Source organism: Halichoeres trimaculatus, unplaced genomic scaffold (assembly GCF_033239565.1).
Source record: "Halichoeres trimaculatus isolate MK-OKI-2021-1 unplaced genomic scaffold, fHalTri1.1 fHalTri1_scaffold_17, whole genome shotgun sequence".
In the NCBI taxonomy this organism is placed as follows: Eukaryota; Metazoa; Chordata; class Actinopteri; order Labriformes; family Labridae; genus Halichoeres; species Halichoeres trimaculatus.
In genome coordinates, this window is record NW_027437195.1 from 30099354 (window position 1) to 30118388 (window position 19035).

General features: G+C 40.7%; 1 protein-coding gene across 1 annotated transcript; it reads left to right on the forward strand.

Annotated features, from left to right (window-relative positions):
• The first annotated feature begins 1341 nt into the window (after positions 1-1341).
• Positions 1342-17171, forward strand: frmd6 (FERM domain containing 6). Its single transcript, XM_074692224.1, has 13 exons — positions 1342-1487; positions 3504-3594; positions 6385-6464; positions 6627-6703; positions 6785-6971; positions 9025-9180; positions 9351-9416; positions 10780-10848; positions 12779-12953; positions 13034-13342; positions 13425-13556; positions 14477-14568; positions 14661-17171. Exons 1-13 carry the CDS (start codon positions 1389-1391, stop codon positions 14952-14954), a joined length of 1827 nt encoding a protein of 608 aa, XP_074548325.1. The 5' UTR covers positions 1342-1388; the 3' UTR covers positions 14955-17171.
• Positions 17172-19035: the final 1864 nt, after the last annotated feature.

Sequence of the window (19035 nt, forward strand, 5' to 3'; positions counted from 1 at the left end):
TCCCGTTTCGACTCTTTTACAGTTTTGAGGGTGATGATTTGATTCACATCACAATTTTTTGATATTTCCTTTTTTTTTTTTTTAGATTTTTAGTTTAATTTTTCAACACCAGACCATGAGGAAAAGTTGAATGATGATAATGGTGAATTCTCACCTTCTTTTTTTCCAACCCAGGACTTAAATTTGAAGGAAAAAAAAGTCAAACAAACAAAAAAAAATCTCGATTTAAATTGTTGAACAAAAAATTCAGACGCTAATATATATATATATATATATATATATATATATATATATATATATATATATATATAAATATATATATATATATATATATATATATATAATTTTTTTTTTTTTTTTTTTTCAAATAGCTTCTTTTCTTACTGAGGAGTTGGTAACACTGAATTGACAAGTGAATAGTGTCTTTTGCTTGAAATGTCAGTCCCTAGTCCCGGTGGAGGCTGAAAAACTTGGAAGAAGGACGAAAATAAACACAAAACTGGATAAATAACAAACAACAACAAGATAACTCATGTTAAAGTAAGTTTAATGGACATATTTTTCTGGATCAGAGGTTTTAAAGTGTTAATACAGTGAAAAGGAGGTTCATTTTTATATGCTTTGCTCTAAGGATGTAAATTATCATGTTTTATCTGCCTTAGCTGATGCAGTGTTAAAGAAACTGGATTGTAAATACTCGACTGGGACAGAGTCAAATGTTCATTTGTGTCCCACCCTTTCTTCAGACAGCTTCAGAGAAAATTCACATTTCTTTTTAACAACACGCCTGCTCAGATTCACCTGACCCTGCAGCTGAAGGCGAGCTCAGAGGAGCTGTTTCCTCTGCAGAGCAACATGTGACCTCTGACCCTGTAACGGGTCTCTGCAGCTGCTCTCCTCCACATGTTTTTAGCTGAAGCTGAGCAGGTCTCTGTTGTGTTTTAAAGTCCTGAGGATTGTTGGAGTGTGAGTCACTCAGTTCACTGTAGTTCATCAGTTTCTCTGCAGACAGATGTTCAGATGTTTGTGGGGAGTCACCGACATTCCCCTGACGTTGTGTCACATTTTCATGGCCCCGCAGGAATGCAGCCCTCGCACTTTTTCTGCTTTTCTGTTGATTTGAAAAGTTTTCTTATGATTTTCAGGGTGTAAACTTTGATCATTAAAACTTTTCCTCCTCCTCTGCTCTCTCCTCAGGGGCTGGCGTCGGCTGCGGTCCACATGCTCTGCCCTGTCCGAGCTGCTTGGCCTGCTGAGCCTGAAGGTGCTGCTGCGTGTGACCTGGGCTGCAGCTGAAACCATCAGAGGGGCCGGTCTCGGTGGTGGGGGGTGTCGGCGCCTGCGGTGGAAGCAGGCAGAGGGGCCTGTCCGATCTGAGCCACACGAAGATGAACAAACTGAGCTTCCACAACAACAAAACCATGCAGGACCGCCGCTGTGTCTGTGTCTTTTTGCCCAATGATGACACTCTCAACGTCATCGTCAACGTGAGTACGACACAAGAACTACGTCAGTGACGGTCAGAGGAAGGTTCAGTGCAGATGGTTAGCTTTACAGAGCTGAAACGGGGATTATCAACGGCTGTTCTAGAGCAAATAATGACATTCAAGTAATATTACCTCCTTATAGTATAAGAAAAAAACAGATCTGTTATTTTTCTGAGGAGATTTTTACCTCTTATGCTGGATTTAACTATTTTAGAAACAATATAAACACTTCATGAGAAACATGTCAAACACATATTTTAAACCCAAAACAGAAATGCTCAGTTTTCAACCAACAAAAATTTAATCCCAGCGAAAATACTCTTTCAGACTTTTCCATGAAACAGCCGTCGGTGTCTAAACAAAAATACCATTTGGTTTGGACATGGTGTGTTTTATTTTAAAAGTCACAGGATGTGTTTAGATGGTTTGTGTGCACAACTTCCTGTGTTACTGCTCCGTTGGTTTTTCATAAATTGACTCATCACTGCTCCGTCATCTGACAAAAATAGGAGGCACACTGGAGACAAATCTGGTGTATTTGAAGCGTTATCCAAAAAAACGGCCAGTAATCCCAAACTGTTATATTATATTACATTAAATTATATTATATTTTATTATATTAAATTGAATAATGTTGTAATATATTAAATTATATAACATAATATTAGAATGAATTTTATTATATTTTATTTTATAACATTATTTTACATTATATTGTATTATATCAAATTACTTTGTATTAAATTATATTATTTTTTTGTTTTATATTATATTATATCAGATTATTTTATATTATATAATATAACATTAAATAATTTTATAATACATTATATTATGCTATTTTGTATTAAATCATATTATATCAAATTATTTCATATTATTTTCTGTTTTCTGCAACGACCTCCTTTCCTCTTCTTCTTTTAGGCCATGTCCTCTTCTCTCTAAATAAAGGCATAAAATATTATATTGTATTAGATCAAATTATTTTGTATTAAATTATATTATATTAAATTATTTTGTTTTGTATTACATAATATTATGTTATAAATATTCTATTATATTAAATTATATTTTATTATATTTCATTAAATTATTTTGTATTACATTATATTATATTAAATTATTTTATATCATATTATATTTCATTTTTTTTATATTATATTCAGTTTTCTGCAATGCTCTCCTTTCTTCCTCTTCTTTGAAGCCAGGTCCTCTCATCTCTGATTAAAGGCATAAAATTACCCCAAAGTAGCTTAAAAAATGGATAAATAAATATTTTTATCTTCTTTACTGTGTTAAAGTTTAACTTTTCAGCATTTTACTGCCACATCTTTTCATCAATTCAAATATTTTCACCTGAGAAATTTGTTTTTTAAGCAATTTTTTCTTTCATTAGCCTTCCTGTTTACTGTAAAAACTCTACAAATAAAGTTTGTTTTTCCCAGTCTGACCTGCAGATACTTTATTTTATTGAGAAACTGCAAAAGACTGAAAGAAAATTACAACATGTGGGTGTTATCTGTTCAGTTATTTTACTTTGCCATCAAATATAGTTTTTGTTTATTCCTTATCGACCTGTAAACTGTTAAAAATCCTTGCACACAAACCTTAATACCTCTGGATTCAGCTGTTTTCTGAGCTAACAGACTCTGCAGCCCCGGTCTCCTCACCTGACCCCCTTCAGAAGGTGAACCGGCTCATCAGACTTTACTCTTCAGGGCTCTCTGTGCAGGTTTAGGATTTAGAAACAATTTGTGGAGAGTAATTCTTGGCTGCTGTGAGATGTTTTATGAAACACTGATTCGGTGTTTTGCACAAACCCCAGGAATGTATTTAAGCTTATCAGAGATTATCTCATGTTTGTGCAATCACAGAGGGATCCTGTTTGTTTGAAGGGCATGCACACCTTTTATAACAAGCTGGGACTCAAAGCAGGGAGGTTAACACAGTGTTTTCCTTATTTCTTCTTCACGTGTTGACTGAAAGATGAGCTAAAGCTGTCCCTCTCCTCCTCAGGTGAAGACTCTGTGCCAGGAGCTGTTGGTGCAGGTGTGTGACCTGCTGAGGCTGAAGGACTGTCACCTGTTTGGACTCAGCGTCATTCAGAGTGAGACAAAGATTCAATGTTTCTGTCTTTGTTTGAGGCCTTTCTCCTGTCTGTTGGTGTCTGAAGCTTATCTGATGTTTGCGTTTCTGCTCTCCAGCTGAACAAAGCGTCCCTTTGTTTTCTTCTTTAATGAGAGCTCTGTTGGTGAGAAGTGGAGGTTGCATCATGCTAACTGTGCAGAGATGCAGTCATAAAATCCCCCAGAGCCCCTCAGAGAAACACACTTTCCAGGCAGAGTCGACCCTAAACGCAACATCTCTCACCTACGTGTCACGGCGCCCTCTGTGTCTAAACCGGCTCCATTGTGCAGCGAGGCTCCAGTTGTTTTTACGATGACGGCGCGGCGAGGGGCGTACGAGTCACAGCGTCTGCAACGCGGCCCCGCAGACAGTCGGTGACAGTTTCAGGCAGACAGCTGGCCCCAAGATGAGCCAATGGCAGCGCGGCGGGTCAGCTGGGCAGGAGCCAATGGGTCTGATTGTGGGACATTCCTGAAGTGCTTGTCTGAACAGCATGAAATCCCCAAGGCAAACAGAGGCCACCCACTGTCCCCCCGAACCCGGCTGACACAGGTTCAGATACGTCAGTGTTTGTTCGCCGCTTCGAGGACAAAAAAACACATTTAAACATGCGAGAGAGATGCTAGTAACACTTCCTGTTCCCGTTCCTATGTTAAGGCTAACTTTATTTAATCAGTAACAGAAAATAAATCCATTTATTTTGACAAAATTGAAATTATTTCCTCCGATTATCAACAATCTCTTTTTGTCTCCTTGCTTTTGCCGTGGCAAAAAACTAAATCAAGCAGTTTTTAGACTTTGTTTTTAAGAGTTCTGCGTTTATAGACTAAACTATCATACTAATTAAAGCTGTAAGCAACGTTGATCAAGTCCTGGCACTGTTGCCCATCCCTCATGCCCATTTCACCCCAAATGTAAAGTTTTATCTCTTTATTTTAGTGTGAATAGCATTTTCCCGCCTTTAGTGAGTCACATGACCAGCTTCACGGAACTCCTTGTCAGTGTGACATCATCACCAACTGCTGCCAGCTGCACGGAACTCCCAATCGGTGTGACATCATCACCAACTGCTGCCCGCTCAGAAGTGAAATTGACAGAGTTTAGAAACAACTCCTCATAGATGCCACAGTTTTTAAAAAATCTCTGTATAAATATGACATTTTTGTGGTAAATTTTGTCTTAAAGTTTGTAGTAAATCCATCCATGTCATTTTTAAGCTGTACCAATTTTACATTTTTGTCTTGTCTGCCCAAATGTTGCAGCTTGTATGGAGCTGGAAGCCCTTGTCCCATTCATTCTAATGGAAGGGAGCTGAAAGAGCTTCGTCACTGACTTTGAGGGCTCGTCGTTCAAAAACCATTTCTGACCCAACAAATTCCTGCATAACTTTTGTAGAGCAGGGTCCACTGTGTCATCTCAGCAAATTTCAAGCTGATACCTTTTATGGTCTCGGAGTAGATAACTTTTGTAGAAAGGGCAAAAATGTGGCCGAATTTTGTTTTGAACGGCAAATAGCTAACTTCCTGTTTGAGATAGGTCAGTGTATGATTTGTGCATCTCAATAAGACGTTTGTTTGATCTCTCTATGACATTCCCGCTGCCATTTACAGCTGTTGCAGTGCCCCTAGGTGGTGCTACAGAGCAAATAATGGGATGTTGGGGGTCAACTTTGGTATAATGTAAATGTTTTTGCTGATTGTGAGGTGCGTGCCAATTTTGGTGAATTATTTTAGCACGTTAGGGTTTCAAACAAGAGCTCAAAGCACCTGTGAAATGATAATAAGAAAGAAACGAAGCAAATAAAACACGTCCTCCCCCTCCCCCTTTAGGTGAGGATCCTAATAATCGGTGGATTATCTTTTGAAACACTAATAACAAAGAGTTAGTTCACTTGGGGTCCATTTTAACCCTGATTCCCTCCCAAACATTTCTTATTTGGAGGCAATCCTCTTTGTTTTAAGACACTTACATCCTATTTTTGTCTAAATAAAGCACGGGTAATTAACCAAGCGTAGTTAGATTCAGAAAACCAGTTTTTAATCTTCCAAAGAGCCGTCAGAAATGACTCGACATAAAGTTACGGACGCAAAAATTAGGTTAGAGGTTCAATTCTTTCAAATCTGGAGGATAAAAATCCCCTCTGGTCCTCTGTCTGTTTTCTTTGCTGACTCTTCTGAAAGTCCCTGAGTGGAAGATCTCCACAGTGATGTTTTTAGATTAGCCTGATCAGCAGGATACTGTGTCTGAAAACTGATATTACTGAGGAGTTGTCAAACGAATACTTTCACTCCCACAAATCAAATGTAATTGAAGTGAATTGTTGATTCATAGCAGCTCATGGCTCTGCGGTGACCGTCACATTCAAATGAACGTGGTGATAACACGTCTGAACATCAGGACTCCACGGTTCGAGCTGTAAAATGAGTCCCCGTTTATAATCTGATCAAACTTCAGAGAGACTCAGCTCCTGCTCTTCACTGTCGTTTCTGCTTCAGTGAGGTTCATTGTACAGAAAGTCACTCTCAGTCGTCAGAAGTCATGAGAGAGGTGGGTTCAGAGCAGATTAGGACCTGACAGCGTGGGGAGGGGAGCGAGGAGCAGCAGGAGTACAAAGAGGAGTGAAGGAGCGTCTGATGTGACGGCTCGGAGGCCGACTTTGAACACTCTGCTCTCACTCAGGAGGGATTTCTCTCTGCACACAAACACCAACGTATACACTCATTCTGATTACACATAAACCTGTTTCTCCTCTTCTTCTCTCCTCTCACAGATAATGAACACATCTATATGGAGCTGGATCAAAAGCTTTCCAAATATTGCCCCAAAGAGTGGAAAAGAGAAGCCAGTAAGGTAAGAAGTTCACAGACAGAGCGCAGCAGAGAGTACAGTAAGTCTCAGTCTGAACCAGGCACAGGGGACGGTCTCTGAACTCAAGCTGGATCAAAGAGTGTTTACCCCGAGTGTCTCTGCAGGAATCATTCAGATAAACCCAGACTCCTGTTTGTTTCTCAGGGTATCGACCAGTTCGGGCCCCCGATGATCATCCACTTCAGAGCTCAGTATTACGTGGAGAACGGCAGATTGATCAGGCAAGTGGAGCCTCTGAAAGCTGTGAACCATCCCTGGCTTTGACCCTGGTGATCCTGATTAATGTCTCCTCTGACCTGCAGTGACCGGGCAGCCAGGTACTACTACTACTGGCACCTGAGGAAACAGGTGCTGCTGTCTCAGTGCATCCAGAGAGAGGAGGCCTACTTCCTGCTGGCCGCCTTCGCCCTGCAGGCCGACCTGGGAAACTTCAAACGAAACAAGCACTTTGGGAAGTACTTTGAACCTGAAGCCTACTTCCCCCCGTGGGTGAGTGTGTCCAATGAGCAGAGAGAGTGTGTGTGTGTGTGTGTGGGAGTGTGTCCAATTTAAATCAGAGAAGAGACGGTTCATGACGACCATCAACACACACATTTTCTGTGACTCTTATCTTCTTCTCTACAAAAAAATGAAATCTTATCAAGTGTTTTTGTCTGATTTTTGGTTAAAAAAACATCTTGTTAGACTCAATATGAGCCTCATTCACCTGATCAGTCCAGAAAAATGTCTGATTTAAGACAAGAGAAAAGTGACTTGAATTAAGACATTATTCTAGTTTCAAGTAGATTTTTCAACAAACCTTTTTCTTGTTCCAATGGCAGATTTTTTAACTTGTTTCAGCAATTCAGACCTCATTTTTGTCTTTTAATAACTTCAGCAAGATATTTTTCTGGACTGATCAGTTGAATGTGGCTTATAGTAAGTAAACTAAGACAATTTTTACATAAAATAAGACAAAAACACTTGATAAGATTTTGTTAACACACAAAAAGTCACAGAAAATGAAAGTTTAAGAGTGACATGATGCCGTTTCTTTTAGCCAAGGTACTTGATTTTGTGAAAAACGTTCTTTTATTGTGGATTTAAGCATTTTTGTTAAATTCCAAAAGAATTTATATCATCTGAAGTCATGCCCCTGAGGTTTTGTTCTCCCATCATGCATTTAAAATCTCAGCTAGATTCGAAATAATGGATATCAGAGGCCGAGTGTCAACAAAGCAGCAACTTTTCATCATAGCTCAGGCTAAAAATGACTCAAAGAAGTGCTTAAATTAAAAATATTGATTGTTTTATTGATTAAATTTCTTTTTAGATTTATTCTAAGGATGTGAGAGCACTTCTGTTGTTTTTTTTCCTTTTTCTTATTAGTATTTGGGCTTCCTTAATTTTCATTCAAGTATTATGTTGTGTAAATAATTAGATGTAACTGGGAAGTTCTGTACTGCATATTCAAAATAAATTAATAAAATTAAATGTAAGAAAAAATGTTCCCATGCAAGAAATAAAGTTTAAATTTGATGTAGATCTGTGATTCCTAACTTTTGACCCGTTTTCTGTTGGTTATGGTCTTTTGCCTGAGCAAAAAAAGAACGTTAGGAAAAAAGCTTTTATTTTGAAGGGGAGTTTTTATGCAGCAGTGGTGATAATTCCCCGTAGAAAACACTGAAAATGTGAAACGTCCATTCAGTGAGCTCAGGGCCAGACAGGAAACACTTCATTCATCTGATTGCTCTGCTCTTAAACTGCATCTGGATAAACGTCAGCGAGAAGCTCAAACTTTATGAAACATGAGTAACACGTGAACACGTCACCTGGAAAATCCTCCTGTCTGATTTTCTGCTGACTCACTGTGAGTGTGCTTGTAAAACATCAGTGACTTTAACAGTTATCAGCCAAAAATGACCCAGAGCTACCCCCCCCCCCCCCCCCCCCCCCCCCCCAACCCCCAACCCCCAACCAGAGGCTGAAACACACAGGAGAGGTGTGTGAGGTGTCCAGGTGTGTGTGGCCCACTTCCATTCATCACTTTGCCCAAACACTCAGTGATGGCTCCCTGTCTGAGCGTTTGGGGTGACCAGAACTGGGGCGTTGAGTTATTTCTGTCCCTGAAAGTGGCACACACACACACTCAGTCTTTTTTTAATCTCCCGCTGACATGATGATACTGGCCTCGCTGGTCCCCTCCCTCTAAGTGTGCCCTGACAGCCCCACCCGTCTGATTGGCCCTCACTTCCTGTAATTAACCTCCTGCCTCCTTATCGCCTCTTCAAACCGGCAGAGACAGGAAATTACTCCATGATGGAGCTCCTCTGTCCTAAGCCCCCCTCAGACTCAGACGCTCAAAGTCTTCAGTCTCCACGTGTGGAGCTTAGCGGGAGTCCGCAGCAGCAGCGGCAGCAGCAGCGGCAGCAGCAGCGGCAGCAGCAGCGGCGGCGAGCTTCATTACCTTTATTGGAAACCTGTGCCGCCAATTTGCCGTAATGAGCCCGAACAATCTGAGGGCAGCCAAGTCTGACGTGTCACTTCCTCTCTGCCTGCTCAGGTGATCGCAAAGCGGGGCCGCGAGTACATCCTGAGACACATCCCCAACATGCACAAAGACCAGTTCGCTCTCACGGCTTCAGAGGCGCACCTCAAATACATCAAGGAGTGCGCCCACCTCGACGACGTCACCGTCCACTACTACAGACTCTACAAGGTGAGGCGAGGGGTCCAGGTGTTCAGGTTGATGATGTGAATTTAAAGACTTGTGTTATTAAACTAAAGGAGATAAACTGGTTCTGTTCTGCTCTGAGTTAACAGCTCCATAAGTTTCATTTTCTTTTTTTACTTCTCCTGATTCATAATTTACTTTTTCTTTTCCAACAGGACAAGAAGGAAGTGGAGGCATCTCTAACGCTGGGACTGACTTTAAGGGGAATCCAAATATTTCAGGTATGCAACTTTTAAACTAAACTATAAGGATGTGTAAAGTTTCAAACTTTCCTGCTGGTTCCCTGCTTTAGAGATTTTTATTTCTGAAAACAAAGAAAACAGAAAAAATTGACATCTTCACTCTTTCAGTAAATAAATTTTAAAAATATTTGTTTCTGTAAAACAGTAAAAATCTAAATATTTCCACCCTGTTCTGAAAAGTTTTTCTTTGAGTGAATCTCACTTATTTTCAATTTTATCTCCTCTCATATCATCATATGTCGAAATTTTATAAATTGTTAAGCTGAAAGCAAAGTTTCAAGGGTTTTTTTGTCAATGTAAAAACCTCAACAAGTTGTTTAAAGCTCGTCAAGAGGATTAAAAAAAAAATCAAAGTTGATGCCTTACCTGAATAACACCTAGTTTTCGACCTGACCACAGAGAAATAAGATTTAGAAAATAGCTAATTGTGGTGCTGATAACCCAAGGGTCTTCAACCTGTGGCTCTGGAGCCCTTATGCGGCCCTTTGACTCATTTACGGTGGCCAATATAGCAAAATAAAGTATTTTTATTTTCTTACAGAGAGTATTAATGATTAAAGACACTGACACAAAATAAATCAGGTGTGAACATTTTTTTAACAAAATATTCATCATTTCTTGCAATAAAGCTTTCAAATTTTTTTAGGATTTTTGTTGATTTTTTTAACTTTTTGCAAAAAATTTTATTTGTTTTTTTTTGTTAATTTTGAAAAAAAACATGATTTTTTTTTAAAGATTTTTAATTTTTTTGTTAATCTCATATCCAAATTGTTTGAATTTCTGCAAATCTTTGCAAATGAATTAAATCCCATTTTTAAAAAGAAAAATTAGCTTTTTTTTTGAAAATTTAACATTTTTTTAAAATGGTGTTTTATTTGTATTTTGTTTTTAAATTTTATTAAGTTTTTGCAATACTTTTTTTCTTTTTTAAAAAAATATTTGTAACTATTGAAAATAAAAAAAATTAAACATCACATGTACAATTTTATAAACACACAAAAAATCGTTTTGATAATTATTTGCTAGATTTTTTACTATGTATGGAGTTTTATACACTTTTTTGTCTTTATTGTGAAGATAAAGGTGATTTTGTGGCTCCTGAATGACTTTAACCCTTAAAGGCTCCTATGGAAGTAAAGGTTTCAGACCATTGTGATAATCTGTCCCTGGTTTATTGAGACTAATTAATGATGAATTACAAAGTCTTGCAGAGCCTTTTCGATATTAAAGTTTAAATGAAGAAACTTGAAGAGACTACAGCTGTGTGTTTTCAGCGTTGTCGTGTAAAACAGTTTTCACCCTCGGTGTTTCTCTCCTCATGTGTGTTTGTCTCTTGTTGCAGAACGTCGGCTCCGTGAGGCAACTGTTGTACGACTTCCCGTGGACCAACGTGGGCAAACTTGTATTTGTGGTGAGTCAGACGCACAATCTCACCGTTAACCGACTCACAGCTCATCTTCCTCAGCTCTTCATCACCCTGCTCCTTAAAGGGTTGGTGACATTTGTACACAGAGCTTCTTCTTCTTCTGCTGTTTTATCTCAGCCTGCAGGTCCTGTGGAGCTGATCAGGGCTTTGGGAGGACTTTCCCTCACACACACACAGACGCTGTAAACACATTTCCTGAGATCAGCTGCAGTATTTCCTCTCACATTAAACTCTGATTTATTCCATCTATCAGCTGGAGCCCGTTTAATCTTCTGATCTCTGAGTCAGCCGCCGTCGAGCTGAGAGCAGCGTTTGCTTCCTCTGAGTTTCTGTTATCTGAGGAGAGGAAGGAGACGCTCCATATTTCTGTTTCACTGCCACAGCTTCACGTTTCCCTCCAGTCTGAAGGAGGTCGTTACTGCTTCTCAACTTTGGCGTCTAATTTTAGCTGCTTCTTCTGTATTTTTATACTCGTTCTTCTCTTTAAAGCAGGATATTAAACACCGACTGTCCCTGAATCTTTCTCTGTCGTCCAAAAAACATTTTGAAGTCTTTGCGTCATCACATCTGCTGAAGAGTTCACGTTGAACACATCCTGTTTTCCTCCTCTCTTTTTTTTTCTGGGTTGTTTTTCCTGGAGTTTGCGCTCAGCAGCATCACGGGAACGGTTCTGGCGTGGCGTGGCGCGGCATGGCGTGGCGTGGCCGGTGTGGTTTCTCTGTGGACGTGAAGGGCCTCTCGTGGCCCCGTCCCACCCTTCTCCTGAATAACAGGCTTTCTCCTCCACCACACCCTCCGCTCACGTCACCCACACCGCTGCCACCGCGGCTCCAGCTCCAGCCGAGCGAGCCAGAGCGCCGAGCAGGGCGGAGGGGGCGCGGGGTCGATAAACACCAGATGTTGCAAAGGTTTCTGGGGGATTTTCTGTTTGGGATATTGGCGCAGTAACATCTATGAATCAAGTTGGAGGGAAACGGAGCGGAAGGTGGAGCTCGTTTTTCTGATGCAACAAGTGAAGGAAAGTTGCATTTAGTGCTCGCTCCGTCCAAATGAAGTCATCCCCTCCAGTCCCGTGGCGTCGGATCAGGACTCAGCCTCAGCCCTGATGAGTCTCTGGCAGGTTTTGGTCTTATTGAGGGATTTTTGGATGTAACGGCCCCTGAGTGATGCTGGGAGTTTTCAAAGTGGGTGGCCTCTCTGGGAGGAATTTGTGGAAAGAGGAGAAAGCCGACCATCTGTCTTTAGCAGAGTTTGGACTGCTGTCTCACGTGTGCGGCGTGAAACGAGGGAAGTGTCCTCTGAAAACCTCTGAGAGACTTAAAACCAAACGTTGAGCTTCTTCAGCTCCTCCTGAACGAAGCAGCAACACGTAAAGTCTGATGAAACATGAATGAATCCGTCGTCTCCTGTGGGTAAAGAGTCAAAACCAACAGAGATGAAAGAAAACGCTGACTTCCTGCAAAGTTTCAGGGTTAAACTCGCCGACCTTTCTACCTGGCACAGAGCGCTCACCTGTAACCTGCCTCCTTTCTTTTCAAAGCTACAGGTAAATAAAGTGAAGGAGCGTCTCTGTTCTCAGAAATGTGCAGCCCTGTGCGTTTTCCAGGACTTAAACCCTCTTTAAAAGTCCGGACCTCTGCAGAACTGTTTATGGGTCTGATCTGAAAACAGCCCCTCTGACTCTGCAGTCAGCTGTTTTTGGGTTGAGTCTTTGCCAGGAGGAGCGGAGGGAAGCTCAAACCCTCCATTTTAGTTTTTCCGTTCATGCATCCAACATGTCGTCCTCCTGGAAAACCATCGAAACAATCGTCTAAACAAAACTTTGTCTCAGGATGGAGAGATGAAGAAATGATGCATCATGTTTCTGAACATTTTTCACCACTTTAAATCACGTTGTCTCTGTTTTTTCCCTCAGGGGAAGAAGTTTGAGATCCTCCCTGACGGTCTCCCATCAGCCCGGAAACTCATCTACTACACGGGTTGTCCGGTTCGCTCCCGCCACCTCCTGCAGCTGCTCAGCAACAGCCACCGGCTCTACATGAACCTGCAGCCGGTGCTCAAGCAAGTGCGACGACTGGAGGAGAACGAAGGTACGTCACCACCGTCAGAAATAAAGAAATAAATCACGTTTGAGACGGTGAAACTCAGAGTCTGTGCCTGTCGTCCTCAGAGAAGAAGCAGTACAGAGAGTCGTACATCAGCGACGCCCTCGACCTCGACATGGACCACCTGGACAAACGGTCCCGAGCCAGCGGCAGCAGCGCGGGGAGCGTGTCTCATCACAAACGCCTCTCCCGCCACTCCACCACCAGCCACGGGAGCTCACACACCTCGGGGATCGAGACGGACAGCTTCAGGGCCCCGGGTCAGGCCCCTCACAGACCCCTACGGACCTGCAGCTCGTCCACCACCAGCCACGGGAGCTCCCACACCTCGGGGATCGAGAGCAGCGGCAAAGAGCGCATCCTGGACGACGATGGTGAGAAGCTTTACTGAAACATTAAACCCAGAACAATTCAGGTTTCTGAGCCGGAGATGAACTCTGACTGCTCTTCCTGCAGAGATCGAGATGCTGGTGGACGACCCCAAAGACTACGAGGAGCTCCATGAGATGGCTCTGGACCAGGAGCTGTGCATCCACATCACAGAGGACATGTTGACCATGTCACCTGACCAGAGCAACGGATACTCAGGTACAGACTCACCTGCTGCTTAAGCTGCTACAGAAAAGGTTTCTTTAGATCAAGGGTCCTCAACCTGTGGCTCTGAGACCTTTTTAAATCCTTTGTCGTGGCCCCTTCTAGCTTTGAAAATTTTTTGTGGCAGTAAAGTTTTTTTTTTTAGTCTTACAGAGGGTAATGATGATTAAAGACACTAAATAAAACCATGTGTTAACATTTTTTTAAACTTAATCTTCATCATATCTAGCAATCAAGTTTTTAAATACACTTTTAAAAAAAATAAAGATTTTTGTTGTTTTTTTTTCTGAAATTTTTGCAAACTTTTTTGATTTTTTTTTTTCAAGTAAAAAAAAAAAAAAATTGTTAAAAAAATTTTCTGAAATTTGAAATTGAACTCCTTTAAATTATTGCAAATGAATTGAATTCCGTTTTAAATTTTTTTAGCTAATTTAAAATTTTAACAGTTTTTCAAAAATTTTGCAAACATTTTTTTTTTTTGCAAATTTATGAGCATGATGTTTTTGCTAATTTTTGCTCATCTTTCAAATTAAATCTCAAGGAAAAATTTTCAAATTTTTCAACTTTCACCTTCATGAGAAATTTTACAACTTTTTTGAATTTCAGAAAAATTGACAAACACAAACATTGAAATTTGATCAATTTTGCAAATTTATAAAATTTACATTAATTTTTTTTTCATTTTTTTTTATATTTGAAAATTCATTTAAATATTTAAACTTTATTTGCACAATTTTAGAAACCAAAAAAACTTTTTATTTAGATAATTATTAATAGATTTTTACTTTGTACAGAATTTTATACACTTTTTAAAATCTTGTCAGGATAAAGTAGATTGTTGATGTAGTAGCTGTGGTAGATTTTGCAGACCCTGTTTTAGACCAAAGTTCAGCACTTCCTTCCGCTCTCTACAGGACTGATCGTCAAAGACGTCAGCTCGTCCACGTCCAGCTCCTCTGAGACCGTGGTGAAGATGAGAGGACAGAGCATCGAGTCTCTGCCGCAGGTAAAACAGACCTTAACGCTGTCGCTCAGCAACACCTGGACAGGTTTGACTTCTGATCGTTCCTGGTTTCTAAACTTTCTGATCTTTTCCAGACCTCGGCGTGCAGGAAGCCTCAGTCCTCCACAGACCGCCACAGCCAGTCCCTCGACGACATCCGGCTCTACCAAAAGGACTGCCTGCAGTGGGCGGAGCTCTGCCAGGACACCGCCCACAGCTACACGTTCGGCTGCGCCCAGGAGCTCAGCGACGGCGGCGGAGGCTACCAGAGTCTCGCCGAGCAGCGTGCCGGCATGCTCAGCGAGCAGCACCCGTTCCCCATCAAGAGAACCAACAAGTACTTCTCCCTGGACCTGACCAGCGACGAGGTCCCCGAGTTCGTGGTGTGAAGACGGGGAGACCTCAGGGTGACCTTTTTTACTCCGCGTCAGACGTGGAGATGTTGGAGCCCTCAGGGAACGAGATGAGAGAGCAGCGCTGCGAGGTGGTTTCTATTCTTGGCAGCAGTCGTTAGAAAACTGGCAACAGGTCTGCCGCTCCTCAGACGGCGAGCCACACGCCAACAAACATGGAGGAAGACCTGAAGCTGCTCCCTCTGAGAAAGGAAACTAAAGGGATCTTCTTTCAAACACTTTTCTTCACGTGTCCCACAGACTGTGTGTGTGTGCGCGTGGTGTTACAGACACAAAGAGCAAATCAAAGACTCTGAGCTGCAAACCAAAGACACAAAAAGCTTCACGCAGGAGGGGAGAGGAACCGTAGCTCCTCCCTCCACCTCTCCGACAACATTTCATCAAACCGCAACAGGAAGTGCAGCAGGAAGTGCAGCACGCCAGCTCCCGCCTCAGACTGGACTCTGAATCATGTGAACACACCCGACGTGCCTTCATCTCTCTATGCAGGTGTCAAACTGTCGCCTCGACAATCAAAGATAAAGCCATCCAAACTCAGCGCTCTGCTTCCTCCCCATCATGACGCTCACACTCCTTTCCTCTAAGAGTCAAAGATCTGAACCCTTCCTACGCCTCCTTAACTCAGACTGCGGTTTCTGGCAGGAATGAGGTCGAGTTGGTTCCTGCGTGTCTCGGCTTGTGAGGAGCGCCGGCCCAGAAAAGCTTTCCTTAAAAAATCCAGACTCCGGGCTGGATTCGCTGAGGGCCAAAACAAACCGCACAAGTCGACGCAAACCTGCGAGTCTGCTTCATCTCAAACTGGAATCTGTTACACTCTTTATTTTATTTACATCCTCTTATTTTAAAGCTTTGTTCATGTTGTGTTTTGGTATAAGCTGTCCAGACGAGTGTGTGTGTGTGTGTGTTGATCAGTTACTCTACGTGCGGTTTGTTTCCTTCAGTATTACAGACGTGTTAGTGACAGTATTACGGCCGCGGCTCTGAACAAAAACGACTGGTTTTATCATTTTTATGACTCGTGACGACTCTGCAAAGATGTTTTAAGGCTGAAAATCACATTTTTATTCATTTTAACCGTTATAAAAGAGGAAGGAGGAGCTTTACACACAAATCATGCAGCTACAGTTTCATCCTGATTTTAATCGATCATGTGTTTTTTTTAAGATCCAAACATCTTTTTAACTTCTTTTGGTCGTGTAAGTTTGGAAATACTGCAGGTTACAGAGTTATATTTTGTGTTTTTGATGAAATCTGAGGTTGAAATCACCTTCGAAGCTCCTGTGCAGACTGAAATCAACCGTTAAGTTTCTGGAAATTTAACGACTTAAAACTTTTTCTGCGAAGTTCCTCTATGACTGACACTTTTGACTCAAAAAGCAGCCAAACTAGATATTTTCAGCAGAAAATACTACTTCCACATCTCAAGGACAAAACCAGCAAAGAAATATGATGTGCCACTTTGTCCACAAGGGGGTGCCAGAGGTGATACAAACATAAAGTTCCCATCAAGAGCTTTAAGTTGTAGAAAGAGGAGTGTGATCATTTTAGAGAAATATGTGTAATACTCCTTTAAATGAGAAACCTTTTTCTTTTTCCACATTTGATACCAAAATACAGAAAAGCGTGTTGTCTCCAATCTCGTCTTAAACTTTTGGAAAAAAGTTGTCAAAGAAGCTTAAAACTGCCAAACTCTTCACTGAACTTTCAGCGTTCACTTTGTTTCATTTCATCTACAGATCAGAAGTTTTGTCCGTGTTTCCAAACTTATACATCAGACTCAAACTCATTTATATGAAACTAACCCATACGCAATAAATCACCTGATTTTTATGTAATCAATAACAAAAGAAATGAATTTGCTAAATAATAAAACAACTTTTCTATCTCTTACACGTCCTCCTTCTGTTTAAAGCTCTATTTCTCTTCATTCATGGAAAATGTCGTATTTTACGGACAGACTTTCGTATATTACAGCAGTGTGTTGAGGTACATAGCCATACAGTCATAACCCGTGTCCTTAAAGTCTTCATAATGTGTCAAACTGAGTCCGTATGTCTGTGTCCCTAATCCTTTCTGTGAAAGGATAAAAGACTGTTTTTGTCTTCCCCGTAGTTTAAAAAAAAAAGATGTTATTATGAAGTCTGGTTTGTGCCTTCTTGGTACTAATGCCCTCAATATCCAATAAAAGGTACATTTATTTGCCAAAGTTGTGATGTTTGTGGTGATTTCAGGGTTTTAAAGTTGCTTTCAGAAGCTCCAAAAACAAAAAATAAACATGAGTAAAATAAAAGTATATAAAGAGGAAGATGAAAGTTTGACTTTTTGTTTTTCTCCTCGATAGTTAAACTGGCTCTGTGCGCTGAAGTAAATAAACCACAGACATAAGATGAAGATGAGAGTATTTCCTCACCTCTTTAAAACATGAGTGTGTGCTGCCCTCTGGTGTTTACTTGTGTTCCTGTCAGTCTCAGCTTGGCCTGAGGGGGGCAGTATTGGCTGATAAATGGGACTCCAGGCTTCTCCAAACTCTGCAACAAAGCACAACACAACACAAGACACACAACTGTGAGTTAAACCAGATAGAAGCTGCCTCCATTCAACATCTCGACTAAAGCTTAGTGTTAATATTTAAAATAACAATTATAATAACACAGCAGCTTTTTTTGTGTTTATGAGCAAAAAATTGTCATTTTTTTTAACGATGAAATAAACTAATTTTTCAATTTCACATATTTATTCTTCAGCATATCACCTTGCAATGCTGTGTTTATGTCCAGCATGGAAAATCACCTACTCTTCCACTCCCTCACAGACACAAGGATGCCTTTAGGTACCTAAACATGGATCCTTTTGATTTTACGTGAATCAGTACTCGGTACTTTTGATAGAATTCGGTCGGTACCTATAGAAGTACCTAATTCGGTACCTGAAAGTGAGTGAAAGTCGAGCCAAGCTTCACCCTCGTTTAGGAAAAAGCTTTTTCAGTTTGTCGTTTCATTTCCCTTTGGTTGTTTTTCTTCCTCTGTGCTCGTAGCTGCTCCGATTACCTTTGTCCACTCATAAATCAATACACAAAGTCACTTTGTGTGCTGAATGCTCTGTGATTGGCTGATGTAATTATGTTGACACTCAGTCCAGAAACATCCTGATAAAACCAGAACACTAACATCCAGGCAGAGGAGAGGGTTTGAGGCAGACACAGACACTGACACATGTATAGAAGCCGAGAGGAGACGACTCAGCAGGATTATTCCTGTAAAATTTGGCAATTTATTTTTTTGAAATCCCTGCCGACTCAACCTTTACAGAAATATAAAGCAAACATTAAAATGGTCTACAAGCAGCAAAAGAAACACAGGATAAAAATTAAAAGCGATAAGGTGAAATAAAAGTAGTAGTAGACGAAAACATCTGAGGATAAAAGCTGAAAAAAAACAAGATAAAAGTTAAAAAGCATTAACAAGAGGTGAAGACATAAAAGGAAATAAAAACTTGGTATAAGGAGATATAAAGGTTATCAATTTAGATTTATGAATAAGCTAAACAAGACTGGAGGAAGAGGAGGAAGAAGAGGAAGAGGAGGATGAGGAGGAGCTTTGAGTGATCTTGAAAAAATCTCACACTAGCTATTATCTATGATTTAAAATGAGATCATCAGGGTTAAAACAATTCCAAAAAGAAGATAAAACTCTTCCATGCACATGCACGTCTTGGCAAGAGTCTCATCTTTATGGCAGGGGGTGCTAGTGCTCATGGGAAACGGAGTCTTGAAAAGTACAGATTCCAAATAGTCCCCATAGCACCTTTAAATCATTGGACGTCATCACAACTGAGGTTTATAGCGCCTTAGCATCTCGTCACACCCTCCTGAGGAGTTTTGCCAACTAGTGATGTCACAAATTGCACAAATTTCATCAGCTGTTACTCACAACAGTGAGGTTTGCTCTGACATTTTTACCTCTCAGTTTGGACTTTGCCAACGTTTAGGGTTGAATTCCAACATTTTGACATCATATTTATTTATAACATGGAAAAAAAAACATGATGGTACACCTTT